This window comes from Schistosoma haematobium, chromosome 3 (assembly GCF_000699445.3).
Source record: "Schistosoma haematobium chromosome 3, whole genome shotgun sequence".
NCBI classification, from domain to species: domain Eukaryota; kingdom Metazoa; phylum Platyhelminthes; class Trematoda; order Strigeidida; family Schistosomatidae; genus Schistosoma; species Schistosoma haematobium.
The window spans coordinates 37,014,929-37,030,771 of NC_067198.1; the positions used below are offsets into that span (position 1 = coordinate 37,014,929).

Genomic DNA, 15,843 nt, shown 5'->3' on the forward strand with positions numbered 1-15,843 from the left:
TCAATTTCTAATCGATTATCATGTATTATATCCTCAGTCGGACTAAGGACCGATTTTCACAAACTTATACACTAAGCAATGAATGACAGTCAAGGCTTTCAGATTTATTGGTCTTCGAACTACCTTCTAACCTCAGTTGCCAATTAGAAGACGAATTATAAGAAGTATAATAATATATTGAGAATGTTTTACTACACAGCACGCTAAATAAGTTTATTCATACCATAAGAGGTAGAGTGTGGAGCAAACAGCACATAGTCAATCAGCAATAACTAAAAAATGTTGAAATTTACAACGGTTGACTGGCCCACTGGAAGCTTACGATAAGAGGGATATAGGAAGAAAACAATTTAGTTATCTACTAATTATACAATAAATATATAAATGGGAATCCGGAAAATAGTTTCAACTTTTCAAATATTCTCTCAGTTATAACATAAGTATGTTCTTACTGTTGTGGTTTGGAATTCTCAATGGTAGAAGAAATCACACTTCCTCATGGAAAACCATTTTTATTGTGATGTTCTAAAAGAGGCTGTTACAATGAGATGATGGAGATATCTAAGTCAACATGAAAACTATTAAATTGTCCTGCTATCTGTTTAGTTTAATTTTTTAGGTTTCATTGTTCTTAATATATGTACGAACGATATTGTCTAGAAAGACAATGAACGTTTGCTACATTAGTTTGATCAATGTTTCGGTATGTTTTTTATATTGACATTCTTCTTGTCATTACAAGTAGCAGTAATTTGAATCCAGCTTTACTACACTGAACATGCAAGTTATTTATTCTTTCAAATTGTTGGGATGAATTTTCTATTTTTGTACACTTAAAAAACGTTTCTAAGACAGATAGTGATTGGTTGTGTTCACATTTTTATTTGGTTTTGCATCGTTACAATAACTTTTTAAATGCAATTTAAACGAAACATCATCTTAAGAAAGGTTTGGAAACCTCAGTAATACATTAATATGTGTGTAACAAGTTAGTGTCCGTATAGTCTCAGTAGTTCATTGGATAACCCACTGAGCTTATGAAAAGAAACGCATCAGATTTGAGTGTCAGTATGAATATTATTACTGAGATGCAGGTACAACCAATTAGACTCTAAATAAGAAAAAAACAAACATGCGTCCTATAGTCTATTGATGGTTACATATCAAATATACTAAAAAACTGTTTTGTTCACTATGTAATGCATAAAAACCAACCTCTTTTTTATTTGTGACAACAAAACACAAATATCCCAAACTTCACAGTGAACACAGAATACAACAAAGATTTAATCTCAAAATAAATGTTATCACAAGCAATTGGAAAACCATTTGTCACGTCCTTGATCTGTCTACCCACTTTTGGTGCTGAGGATAACTTGTCTAATCTAGATTAAGACATTGACGCGATAGGCTGACCGGCTCAACCTTGAGGCTAGTACGCGTGAGTTCGAAGTGGGGTAGAGAGAAGAAAAGTATTCTATCACCTGATTGTCTGACAAGCACGCAAGTAAGAGGAGACAAGTCAACTAGAACACTACTCGATTTTATTCTCAATTCCGATCTGGTTCCCGATTTCAGATTAGTGTAAAAAGATAAACGAATAAATAAATGACTAACTCGACCACAATTCTGTCCAAAACTGTAGATTACCGTAGAAAATATAGTACAAAACAATATGTTTAAATTACAATAGCTTTGGAACAAAAGGGCTATGGCAGTGAACCATACATCAAACGAAAGCTTATAATCTGTAGAATAGATTAGGGACAAAAATAAATGTTACTGTTTTTGACAAACTTTGAGTTAAATGAAATAACGTCCCGAAAAATAGCTCCCGTACTTTGTCAAAGTTTCTTGTTTCTCTGTTCACATCACCACTAAATACTTAGTTGCTGTTACATTCCGGTTAACGATTAAAAGTTTAACATGTATCTATGTTCTTAGAATATACAGTGTTAAAATATTTTCTTTATTCAATACGCTAATCTCATTTAAATTTTCACCTACACATTAAACTTCAGCAATATAAAAAACATTACGTAATCGAATTGATTGTAATTTTGCAATTTTATGGATCATTAATGTTTTTAATCTACTAATAGTACAGTTTGATCTTAGCGAAAAATCATCTTACCTAGCAACAACAAAATACCTAACAGGTTTTAACTTGAGAATTTTCGATAGTTTTGAAATAACATAAAACTTCTAACCTACAATATTCGAATTGGAAAAAAAACATTTCAAGAGAATTCCAATGAAATTTTATTTTGTTTCAATAAATTATACAGTATACAATTTATTTTACATAGAAACTATTCAATATTTTTTTTGTAATTTAAATGTCTGTGAAATTTAAAATTCATTCAATGCTATAGATACTTTATACGAAGGAAGAAAAAAAAACACAACAACAGTAGGTTGTTGTTTGCTTATTCACACGATTACGTAACTATTTCTTATATCCAATAGGCATATATGAAGAAAGCTGAGAATTTCGCAATTCTTCTATGACATTTTGTAAATTTACGTAATTATGAAAGTATAAACATTATATGATAATTAAGCTTATGATATTTCTTCTTGGATATATATATCAATGTCAGTTGTGAAAAAAAAAGAATTACAGGTTATGATATGATGGAGTTTACCGTAACTATTCACTGCTCATTTTATCATTGTAATGTTGATAAAGTGAATTTGAGTAGGATTTGTGCCAATATTTAAGTATTAGCATAGTTGGCAGTGAAATACAGTACACGAGTTTCATCCTATTAAAGATTCGTCAGTTGGATGTACTTACATTCCAGTGTTAACCTCCACATTGATACTCAAGTTCAGTAAGACTACCTATGAATCTAAACAACTCATGAGTTTTCGTTACTTCTATCATAATCCGTCATGTTTTTTTTACATTGTACAAGAATGAATTTATTACATTTTTAGTAAAGGAAGTGAATTCTTATGAAAATATATTCTTCTCATGTTAAGATTCATCTACTAAACTTTAACGAATCCTATAACATCATTCGAAATTCTATGTCAGTTAATGGTAGATTTACTAGAGGGATTTAAAAAAAAACCTACTTAGCGTACTGATGTCATTGGAAACTATCATACGAGAATAATAATAATATTAATAATTGAAGCACGATACAACGAAGACATTTCCTCTGCACTGACGATTATCATTCAATTAAATCTATTTTCTCTTCTTGATCAAATACATTTACTACATTTATCAATCAAGTATTTGATCACTTTTCACAAATGCAACTATAAAATTAGTTCAAACTGTTACTAAAATTTTATGAGTAGTATGGAATGGATGTAAATATCTAGTGCGAAGATTACTATTTTGTAATCCATAATAGATAGATTCGTCTCATAATAGAATGTGTTTTTTCCTTTCAATGAAACATAAAATCTTGATGGTTTGTTGGACTGAATTAAAAATTACTAAGACTAATTTGTTTTATTTACAGTTAAAGGACTAGAGCTATTTTTACACCTGTTACAATATTTCTCTATTAGGTTACCTTCTCTAAGATAGAAATTCACTCCGTTTAAAGGCTGAAGAATTTATGATAATGAGTCAGAAATAAAATACTATTGTTTATACCACCCATCTCAGGTTTCGTCACTTCAAATTGACGTAAAGATAGTGAAACAATTAGTACATGTCCATAGTTTCCGTCACGAACAGACATTGAGAATCAAGAACTGTACTGTTGAGGAGTGCCATGTTGAGACAACACAGCTGTCTAGTGCTTACCAGTTTTCAGTGATTTTCTCATTAATTTCAATCCATGATGTAAGATCTGAAAATTGATCAGTATTCACAAACGCCTATACTAACAGGTATTTTTACTTTTACTAGTGTATATATTTGTAACTTGGTCGATAAGCTTTAATCAACATCAGAGACTGAAAGGTGACATTGGGTAACACTATTTAGCGTAAATATGTTAAATAAATGGTCGGTTAACAGAAACGCTATTGACACCTGACTTGAAACCTATACGAGCGGTATGAGTTAACACCTGACTCTAGTTATGTATTGTTGACGAGCGTTAACTTGTACGAAATGAATCTCAAGCGGTTCCTGTTGTTTACCTCCAATCACGTAGGAATAAAAATTCATAAATTGTCATTGACTATCACAACCTACTCATATAATTAACTTCAGGTAGCATGAAGAATAACGTAATCATATTCAAAACTACTAATAAGCCTTACTTCAAAACACAAAATTAGATCGAAAAGATAACCTTCTAAGCGCAAACCGACATCATTTTACATTTTTTTCAACTTCACAGAATCCATCGATTTCTATCGAATTATTCTTTCGGTGGAGCTGAGTCTCACTCATACCCAAGTACCTAGTGAATAATTTGATTTGTTATTTTAAAAGTTTACTTCAATAGGAACTGACTATTCCCTAAAATATTCAACATATTTCCTTTTTCTTTAAATTATTAATTATCCAATGGAACTAGAGTATTTTTTCCGTGAATTTTTATCTCTTACTTAATATTACTACTAACTATTGTCGTTATCTTGAATTCTATTTTATTTACAAATCCAATACATTGAAGAATCGTTTTTAACCGTAGTGTAAGTTGGACAGTTACTTCAAAAAAATAGTTCATTGTAAGTAGAAATTTGCCCTTTTAATTATCTATTGTATTAATGAAAAATAAAGTCTGAAAACTGGTTTAACGAATTGATTATGAGAACTAGGATATCAATTAAATATTCACATATCTTCAATATATATAATATCTAATGTATATATGAAATGGGAAGTAGCTATGAGTTATTTGTAAAATATATTTGTCATTGATAGAGTTTTGTTCTATGAGCTGGATGATTTGGTCGTGGAGATTTCATCGTTCTTCTGAACGACATCATTAGCACAAACTTTAGGTAGACTTCTACTTGAAGTATGTGCTGATGATGAGAACAAAACTCCATCAAAATCATCCACCTGAGCTACAAATCTTCTTCACCATATCAATATATTTGTTACTTTTGCAAAATTCCATACATTCTGATAAGTTAACATGATGGATTAAGTTTCACCGTTATATAATAAATGTACTCAATAAAGTCAAACTGTACTTGACCTATTTTTATACAATTATTTTCTATGAAAAGATTTCAATAAATATGTGCTAGAAATGCTTCATTTTGACATATGATCACAAGTTTGTATGAGATTAGCCCTTTTAACACTGACATTATTACTATTCAAATACAAAGTATAACATTATTACCTTCCATCGCTGTTTACGTAACAGGAGTAATGGAGAATGGGACAGTTTAAAGTAGTAAAGTGAAGAAAAAAAACTCAACACTAAATATTTACCATTTCTCATTTAGTTAGTAAACATATATAAAATCATTAAGCGACATATCTGTTGTGTATAATGAAATTAAAATTAATTGAATGAACGTTTAAAGGAGAAGAATTTGAAATGATATAATGAGAAAAACGATTATGTTATTTTCAATCGTAATAATTCAATGTGCAATATAGAGTGACGTAATAAAAAGAAAGTTATCAAGACTACATTTTATCTTTTTATTTTTTTGGCTTTCTCTTTTCATCTCTTAACTATTTCGTATGGAAGTTAATTTTTTTTGAACGATTCGGTATTTATCTTGGTGGTTGTTATATAACTCGTGCAGATTTTCTAATTTGATAAACTAGAAAAATAATACTAAACAGTGAACACTTGAAAACGAATCGAATAATTTAGTGTAAATTAAAATTAAGAGTGTTTTGTGATTTACCTTGTGTCAAAATTTTTTTTATATTTTAAAACAAACATCATTATGAATTTGAAAGAGGAATAAATAGGGGGAAGAGAAAGAAAGAAAGAAAGAAAAAAAAAGAGAGAGAGAGCAAGAGAATATGTGTAGTGCGTGATATATATTCACATGTATGCTATTTTAAACAAAACATATGGAAATAAGATGATTTGTTCGAAAGATAAGTCAATATAAGAGGACTATGTTACGCAACAATAACTCACTGATTAGATGGATGGCAAACTTAATGCTTAATAAATAAGGCATTCCAAATACACACGGTAGTTACATAACACATCCTAAGATCACTTAGAGAATCAATATGTATTGATGAGTATTCTATTTTTTTTCCTAATTGACATGAAATGAAAGGTGTAGTTGACGTGAGTTAGCCGGAATTCACAGTAATAATTATGTTGATTATTATTACTCTTTATATAAGAAAAAGTAGTGTTACTATAACTGGAAGGAACACAGAGTCTCACAATTATTCAAAGAAGATATTTATCTGAATATTGCGTAGCTGAATACTCATGATATATATATATATATATATATATATATTCATGCACAATTCGAAAGTATATGTATGTCATTTGTGTGAAACAGTGAAATGCAATGAACAATGAATAAGTAGGAAACAAAACAAACAGTAATGTAGAGAAAAATTAATCACAAAAAGGACGTTGATACCACTTAAGTAGCAATAACAAACGATATATATATATACTCGATTCCATGTTAATTGTATCAAGCTCAATGCACATTTCAATAGCAATTTTACGGATTATATAATACTTGTCAAAGAAAATATTGAGGTAAATGATGAAATGAACGCTGTCAAAACTAAACAAAATACGAGTACAACAACACAAATGAAACGATGGTAGACTATTTGTGACGAATTCTTTTTATTTTTTTTTTTGTTTTATATCACAAAAACCCAAACAATCTCTGTTGTTCGACAGTGAGTATTCGAAAACCAACAATAATTAGACATAAGTATATATATATATATATATATATATATATATATATATATATATATATATATATATATATATAACATGTGTATGTGTATATCCAAAGCATTGATGGGTGAGAAGTGGGACGCGTTAATTAAGTTGCCAGTTTGTTGTAGTTTTCAGCTACGTATCTCACAATATAAACTAAAACGCCAACAAACAGCAGAAATATGTGTAGAAAGCTTCTAGCATAATGTGTTAAGAACATAATTCAAGAAGGACTGATTGTGTGTATAATTCTGTTTTGATAGTCATATATATATGCTGTCGATTATTGTTCAATAAAGAACTTTAATGAAAATAATTGAAGAATGAATTCAAGTATTTACTGTGATATTCATGTGTATCCGACAGCTGTTTTAACAGAAGATATCTTGACATGTACAGTAATAGTACATTATGTTAATGGAGGTGAATTGTGACATTGATACTCACATATGGTTTTCTTGTGTTTGTATGTCGGTGTGTTCTGTCCTTGTTTTGATTTTATTTCAAACAGATCGCCAATTTTTTAATACATGACGAAATGAATGAGTGATCCATTGATTTTCTAAGAGGGCAAATCGTTCAGCATTTAAGAATAATGGTTTCCCACGTCTGTAAAATAAGATGATATACCAAAAACACATATACATGTATCATATCTATACACAGGTTTCTAGATTTATAGACGAAGTTAGAAACAGGTCACATATTAGAGAAAAGTTAGACAACAGAATTGTATTTTGATACGAATCGAAATTCATTTTAATTTACAATTTGAGTAAATGCATGTACCTAACATGTATTTAAAAAAAGTATAACGTAAACAAACTCGAATAAAAAATTAACGAATAGTAAACACATACTACTACTAACAATAACAAAATTGAATATACTTCTACTATATTGTATCGATGTAAAAAGCCAATGAATTTTCCAAATTGATAACATAGATTGTAGTTGGAAATAGTGAATTTTTTATGGTTAATCTTAATTAGTTTGTAGAAGCTCGTAATTAGATAACGACAAATGGAAATGTAGGGGATTAACGTTATTTTTTTCAAAAAGGTTACAAGGGAACAATGTGGTACATCACGGAACAAATTTAGTTAGGTAGACATTGAAAACTAGGACGTACTGAACAGTCGTTTTGTCCTAATACAAAACTCATATAGTGAAGATTTACACCGCCCTCCACCCAGAGCGATGCTCGGTTGCTTTTTCTCTTCACAAAGATTTAGCGCGCGCAAATCTTTTGCTTAAATGCGAGTAAGTAAGTCAAACACGTTGACGGCATTTGCAAACGCTCGGTTTATTGTTCGCATATGATGTCAATAAATTATAGTTAATACATTGATTCTACACAATTGATCAACACTTAACAGCTACTATTTATTCTTTCACCATTGTTCTCTTAATGTAACTTTTCGGATATGGGTATATTCAAAATTTTGATGGGATATTTATGGGCTTTTAAACAATAAAATGACACATACCAACTTGAATAACTCAGGGTTAATGTCTTATGTTACTAGGCTGGGCTGACGCAGGACCATAGAATATTGCATGTATGACCTGCTGACGAGTGCTAATAAGTACGAAACATAGGTTTGGGTTTCATGCTGACTACACCTTCCTAGGACTTGACATATAGCTAGAGAACATAAACTGACGCCTATTACTATAATGAATGTCAGGAGCACTATTGTAATTTATGAATGAATGTCAAACCGATTTCCTGAATTAAATGAAACTTTTGCTACGGAAAATACAATATACTAAGAAGATAATCCGTTTCATGTAAAAGTTAACGATAGCAAAGAAAAGATAAGGACAAGATTTGTAGAATAATATAAATTTATCGTATTTCATGTATTCTCAACAGCTCCAAATGGCCGGTATTACCTCGTTACCAAAATTTTGATACACAGAGCATGAAATGAACGCATGACGCAAAATATAAGGTTTTATCTGTCTACATGAATAGCTTCAGATAATATTTCGAATAATGCATTGCTTCTGTTATATTGCTGTTGTGTAACTAGACTGACAGTGACGTATGCAGTACCGATAGTTATAGTATACAGTGATACAGTAATTGACTATTCATTAAGGTAATCAACTTTTAACCAAAATATCACAAGTTTGAACCTTGATCTATATACTGAGTTTTATGCACACGAGGTAGTTTTACTACTTATCGAATGAATAGTGTGACTCAATGTAGATTGTGTAAATTTTTAGCTGATAAAATTTATCATCTTCATAGTTTACCGTATGCACTGGGTAACATATCAGAGAGCTATTCTACACTACAGTTGTGATATAGATTACTGAACTTAAATAAACAAGGAAATTTATTTCTTGTAACATTTAAAGCGAAATGGAAACTTACTTTAATTCTAAATCTTCTTCTCCATATTCATCTAAATAAACTGAACCCCAATCACAAATATTTGATCCAAGTGATACGTAAACAATGGAAGTGTTTACTTCAAGGACTACGCCAGAAAAACCACCACACATATAGGTATGCTTTAAGAAGAGCAAAAACATTCAATTTAATTGAACTGGAAATTGTTATGTAATAAGTTAATTACATATTTCACTGACTTAATTATATAATAAAAGGTAAACAATATCTAAAGCGTCACATAAAGTATTGTCAATGTACTCAAATATGACAAATGTGATAGATACTTAATCTTATCAGTATAGCTTGACAAATGCTAATTCATGGTACTTTTAATTTACATTGAAACCGTTTTGAAATTATTATTATCATGACAACCAAGTAGATAAATGATACTGAAACACTGAAATGATTGAGTTGATCGAATCGATAATTTTGAGTGGGATCGTTGATACGATATGTACCAATAGGGTTGAAAGAATAAAATATTTCACAATACAAAATCGTTGGGTAATACATGTTCCGGAGATAACTACATTTACTTATAAGGCCAAGGGACAGTATTGTATGTTTTAAAGCGAAAGATTTTTGCTTTTAGTTTCTGTGTAAATATCAACTATGGGACACAGGTGCATGCAACTGACGACCCTTTCAAAAAGGAGAAAAACGCTACTATTCAAATTTACGAAAAGCTTTACGCATAACGTTCACTAATATATGCATTGCCATCCATTTTAAAAATCCATTAAAATAATATGACCATTATTATATACATATAAATAACAAGTATGAAGTATTATATCAATTGTATATTGCTTTTTTTTAGACGACACAACAACAGCCTAGAAAATGAGAGTTTATTATTAATACACGATGAATTGATTGAACCGTAACAACAAAGACAGCGCTATAAACAAGTTGGGATTAAACGAACAAACTTCCATTTTTTTAAAAATACATTACCTTTAATAGAGCGCCTTACAGTCACATACACACACCCTTCACAAAAAAATCTGCTTGATCAATATTGTGTAAACTTGAAATAATATCCTCTTATTTTTGTATTTTAAAAAGATGAAATTCACCGTTGAATGAGTTAATGCAAATGAATCATTAATTGTAAATTAAACATTTTGAAAAGTGTGAATACATATTTATTTACAGTTTTATATGCCCACTACTTAACAAGATATAAAGTATAAAAGTTATTGTATTTGTTATTCAGTGCAAAATTGATTCGTCATTATTGCAATCGACTTTCAAGTGTTTCTGTTAAAAAAAACACATTTTGTAAATATTTACTTATGCCTTTAAAAAATTGGTAACAATCGTAACACATCCACTGAGCTACAAGTACAACAGTTAGCGAGACGTTCCACATTTTGAAATTTTATTGAGATCACGAACTGATATAAATTAGATAACCATTGAAAATATGGAAGCAATGAACAGCTGTTCTGTCTAAGTGTTCAACTCCTAAGACCTACGAATCTGCAACTTCACTACCACCAATCGAAGCCGGAATCTTCAGTTTGGTGAGCGAACCCATAATGTCCAGATAAATGAGCCGAAAATTGTTAGATTTGCATTGAGCATTTTTCCCTCCTACAATAAGTGGCTAAATAAATAAATAAGTGAGATATAATCTCTCTCCACCGTTTCTAAACGTTGTCTGTATATACACCGAAAAATAAACGAAAGACAATAATCGCTTGCCACCACATTATTTTACTAAACCGAACAAAAAACATTGAACGCGATAGTCACTACGAAGTAATATTACCTGAAGTAGCAATGAATAGAAACATGCACCCTAATTTGATTTTTACTCGATAATATTTATAAACGACATCAAACGGCATAAAACTAACACAAAATTTGAGTCGTGCAGCTAGAATTACACTAGTATTAATGTTATAATAGTGTAGACAGTATCACACAACCGTCTAACCTTTTTAACGTTAGTTAATTTCTGATGCTAAACAAATACTACACCTTATGTTTTCGGTTAAAGCTAAGTATTTTAATGTAGACATGGTTGAATATATATTATTAATAACAACCTCTCATAAGAAATTTAAAAATTTATCGCCACACCAGTGATTAACAGAATTTCAGATTATTACAAGTCTCCACAACCTTATAAGTTTACACATTATTATTATTCATATAAATGGTAATTTTAATTGTTAATCAGCGAAGCTGATAACATATTACAAATGATATTTCGTTTGAATATTTCAGTCATCTGTGTTTCTGTAAATTCCTAACGTAAGCTTGACCAAGTAGCACAGTAGACTTCGCCACTTTTTGAATAAGATATATTTATTTTCAAAATAGCAAGCCAATGTGCGTCAGTTGAGGTAAATGTGATTAGCCACCGATCATGGACAAATGGATACTTAGCTTCTTTTCTTTTAATTGATTTCAACTCTGGACTCGCTGAAAGTGACTGTTTGTAACTGTGTGGAATGAAGTATCACCTAAAGTTACACTGGTTCTTTATTTTTAGTCGTGAATCATTTATTTGATATAACATGATCTAGTCTCTGTATAGCGTATAGTTCGAATATCCAATCTAGTAGTATTATGCACTCGGTCATCAAGTTCATTCTTATTTTCATAATTAAGATAACAGCGTAGTACATCAGTCAGTTGACCGAATGCCATCACCAACAGCCTACTATGGAAGAGAGCAAACCAACTTCCAGATGGAGAGGAAATTAGAAAAAGAAGATGGAATTGGATAGCACATACAATGTGGAAATCAAATTGCATCACAAAGCAAGTGACAATTTGAAATCCAGAAGGGAAAAAGGAAAAGAGAAAGACCAAGGAACACACTGTCGGGAATTGGAAGCAAATATCAAAAGAACGAATAACAACTGGAAGGGACTGCCCAGGACAGAGTTGGTTAGAGAATCCTGTTGGGTGGCCTATGGTCCTCTATGAGGAGTAACAGGAGTAAATAAGTAAATAGCATATCACTTAGAGAAAAATATTTCAATCCATCCGTTATATCATAAGACAAATATAGAAAGCAAAAGAAAGAATCTAGAAGTACTTACTTCAACAACAACGGTAGCTAAATTACTGCATAAACTGCATAATAAGCGTCCACAAATGAGACATAGAATGTTATCTTGAAACCTGTGTTGATTTGATGAACAATTGACTAAATGCAATGCATTGAATAATACATCAAATGATGATGGTGTACGTATAAGACGTGGTGAATACAACTGACGACCAATCTCAACTAATGACTAATATAAGTAAACAGTTAAATAAATAAATGAAAACGATATGTATGCATGAATAAATTTTCTTCTGAAATACTTTAAAGTCTAATAATGTTACGCATTTCTATCCCTTTCGATTTCTAATTCATTTTTGTATTGGTTGTTTGAATTTTCTTTGATGTTTAGGACTGCAACTGATCAGCCTCATATTGGTATATGTGCATCTTGTGCGAATTGTTTCGATAATGCCTTAAGTCACAAGGATTATAAGCTGAGGTGGACAATAGCTGACAGTAGAATCCAGGACGCATGTTTCGTCCTATTTGGAACTCGCCAGGTGTATGTACCTGCATCCCACAGTTGATGTTCAATCTGTGACTCCAACCCAGTACCGTTCGCTTCAAACGCCATAGCGTTATCCACTTAGCTATTGAGTCCAAATAGCTACTAGTATGTGCAATGGAGTGAAGTTTCAATTCATTTTTGTATTGCTTGTTCGAGTTTTCCCATTGATGTTTAGGACTGGAGTTAAAGCGAACGGTACTGGGTCCAAGTCTCGGAGTGGGAATCAACTGTGGGATGCCGGTACATTCAGCTGGCGAGTTCCAAATAAAAAAGAAAGTGCGTCCTGGATTCCACTGCTAGCCACCATACATCTTTGCTTCTAAACCTTTAGCCTTCTGTTTATTCTATAGGAGGCATGTATTTTAATGTAATTATGGGAAAGTCGTGACATGTGAAGATTCTAAACAAATTTCCTTGTCCAACGGTGATTTGATTTTTTCGAAATGCAATTTACTATTTGAATGATGAATATTGTCGGATGATAAGCGAAGTAACAGACATATAAATGTTTATTTATTTATTTATTTTAACACATAGATATTGGTACAAGGAGGCACCAAATACATATGCGCCACACAGATCTCATTCGATATGTGTGAGAGCTGTGATACTGCCCGGGTGCCCAAACCGAAGCAGGTGGTTTTCTTAGAGGGCCACTCCCCGAGCCTTCGACCTGAGGGTCTGATCCACAAGGCGGTGGAGCATCATAAGGAGATGCAGTCCCATGGTACCCGGTGACCAACGATTGGTTCATACGCCATTTGTTCCCGCAGGATACTGGAGCCTATGTGACCATTGATTTGGTTTGGGATCCGGTTAAAGCGCCGGACATTAGCTTTTCGTCCTCTCATTTTCGTAAACAACACCCCTGTCACGAGAAGGCAGTGAGTAGGACTTCCCTGGCAGAGGCTATATACGCGTGGCCATGTGAGAGCATTTCGAGAGGGAGAGCGGACTCTCCACACTCTCGGCCGTACCAGGGCATTTGGGGGCCATATAAATGTTAATTATAACGGAATAAGTACCAATAAATACAATGTAATTACTGGGCCATCTGTGCTAATAATGATATAGCTCTCCATACTAATTTCTAAACTTTGAAGTATTCATTAGTTATATATTACTGTAATTTTGCATGAATCCATACATTATCATTACCATATATTCACTTTCGAGTCATATCGTTAATTATCTGTAACATTACTTAGCTGCTGAGATTAAAATATGGTTTAAAATCGAGTATTTTACACGTAAAATCTTTACTACACCGAGATGTGTAGTGTGTATAAAAATTTTTGACAGCAATTCTTTTCTTTAATGGCTATTTTACAGAACTGATCATGTTTATACAAATTAGATTACTGTAGGGCAACTACATGAATTACTGTTTAGTTAATTAGAGCATTCAATTTCCAACAATTCAATCATCAGTTTGAGCCTTTCTTTATCTACTCCAATTTAGATGGTTAAGTAGCAGTATCACTCTTTAGACAGTCGAATATACAAACATGTGTAAAAGGTAAATGAGTCAACTAATAATTTTGATCACTAGATAGATATATTCATAGGAAATCAATGGACAAGTATATCAGCTATGGCTAAAACTCAATTGATACATACCCGTAGATATTCAGCTATATGCAAGATAAAATACGATGTTCCTCGACTAACAGATGTGATATTCTCAACTTCAGTTAATATATTTCTATGATCAATATTTGATAACTGGTTGATATCATTATTATTATCATTAATTTGTAAAGGCATATCACAGACAGTAGATGATGACGATACTGATGTTGAAGATTGTAACAGTAATGTTGGTGATGAAGCAGTTAAGTGAACTGATGATACTTTTTTAATCTGACCGATCCATCGACCAATAAGATATTCTATAGCATTATTATTATTAGGCGTGCATAATCCACATAAACGACCAGCTAACTCACCAACCTGGGCTACATTTATCACTGTACTATCTCCACAATCCAATGATAATATACGACAAAGATCACTAAATTCAATTAATTGTTGCTATTATAAAAAAGAGATAAGTAGAGAAAACAATCATAAATGTAAACTGATTTTATAAATATTTATCTGTATCACGTTGAAAGTAATCTTGATTACAAACAGGATACAGAGAGAGGATCTTCTGATAACTTATCACTAGCTCTACGAGTATGAGAACTTAAAGCTGTGGTAGAAACAAATTTTACCAATAGGGTTAAATCAAGTAGAGAACAAGGACAGTTCCATTATAATGATAAAAAAGGATGGTCGTGGTGTATTGTAAATAAACCAAAATGCTGAAACATCGACTAAATCGAATATTGAGCATTCTGAGTTCGATTGTTTTACGTAGTGATTTAACTTTAGGAAACCCCTAAATCTAAATTTAATACAACCTCATACTGAGTGTCAAGACATGCTTGAAACATGGGAAAAACTAATGCTTCAAGTAGGATTCCAGCCAGCATCACAAAGTTTTATAGGCTGAGAGTTTTATACTGAGCTATCTGAGTGTTAGCTGAATATATATTGGATTAAAGCACGTTCTTTGAAGGATTGTGTTAGGGTGTTGATTGGCTATTTCCTAACCATTCAACGCTAGTGGACAATTGAAGAAGACTATAGAATCTTATGTAGAAACTATGAATATACTAACATTTTTTCTTATTGTAATTTTTACTTCAATCTATCTTTGTTATTTGGAATATAATCTCGTTCCTGCTCAACCGTGTTCTGATTTGGGGAGTTGTTGAGTGAAGTAGTGTCCAATAATACTAAGCAATAGTAGCTGGTGTAATAAAATAAATTATAACACAGAGAAACGATTGGACTCTTTAAGGATTGAAATATTCAAAGTTATTGAACCCTGTGTGAGTAGTATATAGACCAATACTATGAAGAAATAACTGTTCAGTATGTCCTAGTTTTATAATTGTTCTCCAACTGCTGATATCGATTCGCGAACATAACCAGTTTCAAAACAAGAAATATGAAAATGAATGAAACTCAA

General features: G+C 31.6%; 2 protein-coding genes across 2 annotated transcripts in view; one reads left to right on the forward strand and one right to left on the reverse strand.

Annotated features, from left to right (window-relative positions):
* MS3_00005688 (uncharacterized protein) overlaps positions 1-10,529 on the forward strand; it is a 52,921-nt gene extending 42,392 nt beyond the window's left edge. Inside the window, exon 7 of the mRNA XM_051213787.1 lies at positions 10,061-10,529. Within this exon, the coding sequence (XP_051069789.1) occupies positions 10,061-10,087 (27 nt within the window). The 3' untranslated portion in view covers positions 10,088-10,529. The remainder of the gene's footprint in view (positions 1-10,060) is intronic.
* UBR3 (E3 ubiquitin-protein ligase ubr3) overlaps positions 3,592-15,843 on the reverse strand; it is an 86,930-nt gene continuing 74,678 nt past the window's right edge. Inside the window, exons 29-32 of the mRNA XM_051213788.1 lie at positions 14,442-14,855; positions 12,303-12,500; positions 9,217-9,356; positions 3,592-7,436 (exon numbers count right to left, since the gene is read on the reverse strand). Of these exons, the coding sequence (XP_051069790.1) occupies positions 7,331-7,436; positions 9,217-9,356; positions 12,303-12,500; positions 14,442-14,855 (858 nt within the window). The 3' untranslated portion in view covers positions 3,592-7,330. The remainder of the gene's footprint in view (positions 7,437-9,216; positions 9,357-12,302; positions 12,501-14,441; positions 14,856-15,843) is intronic.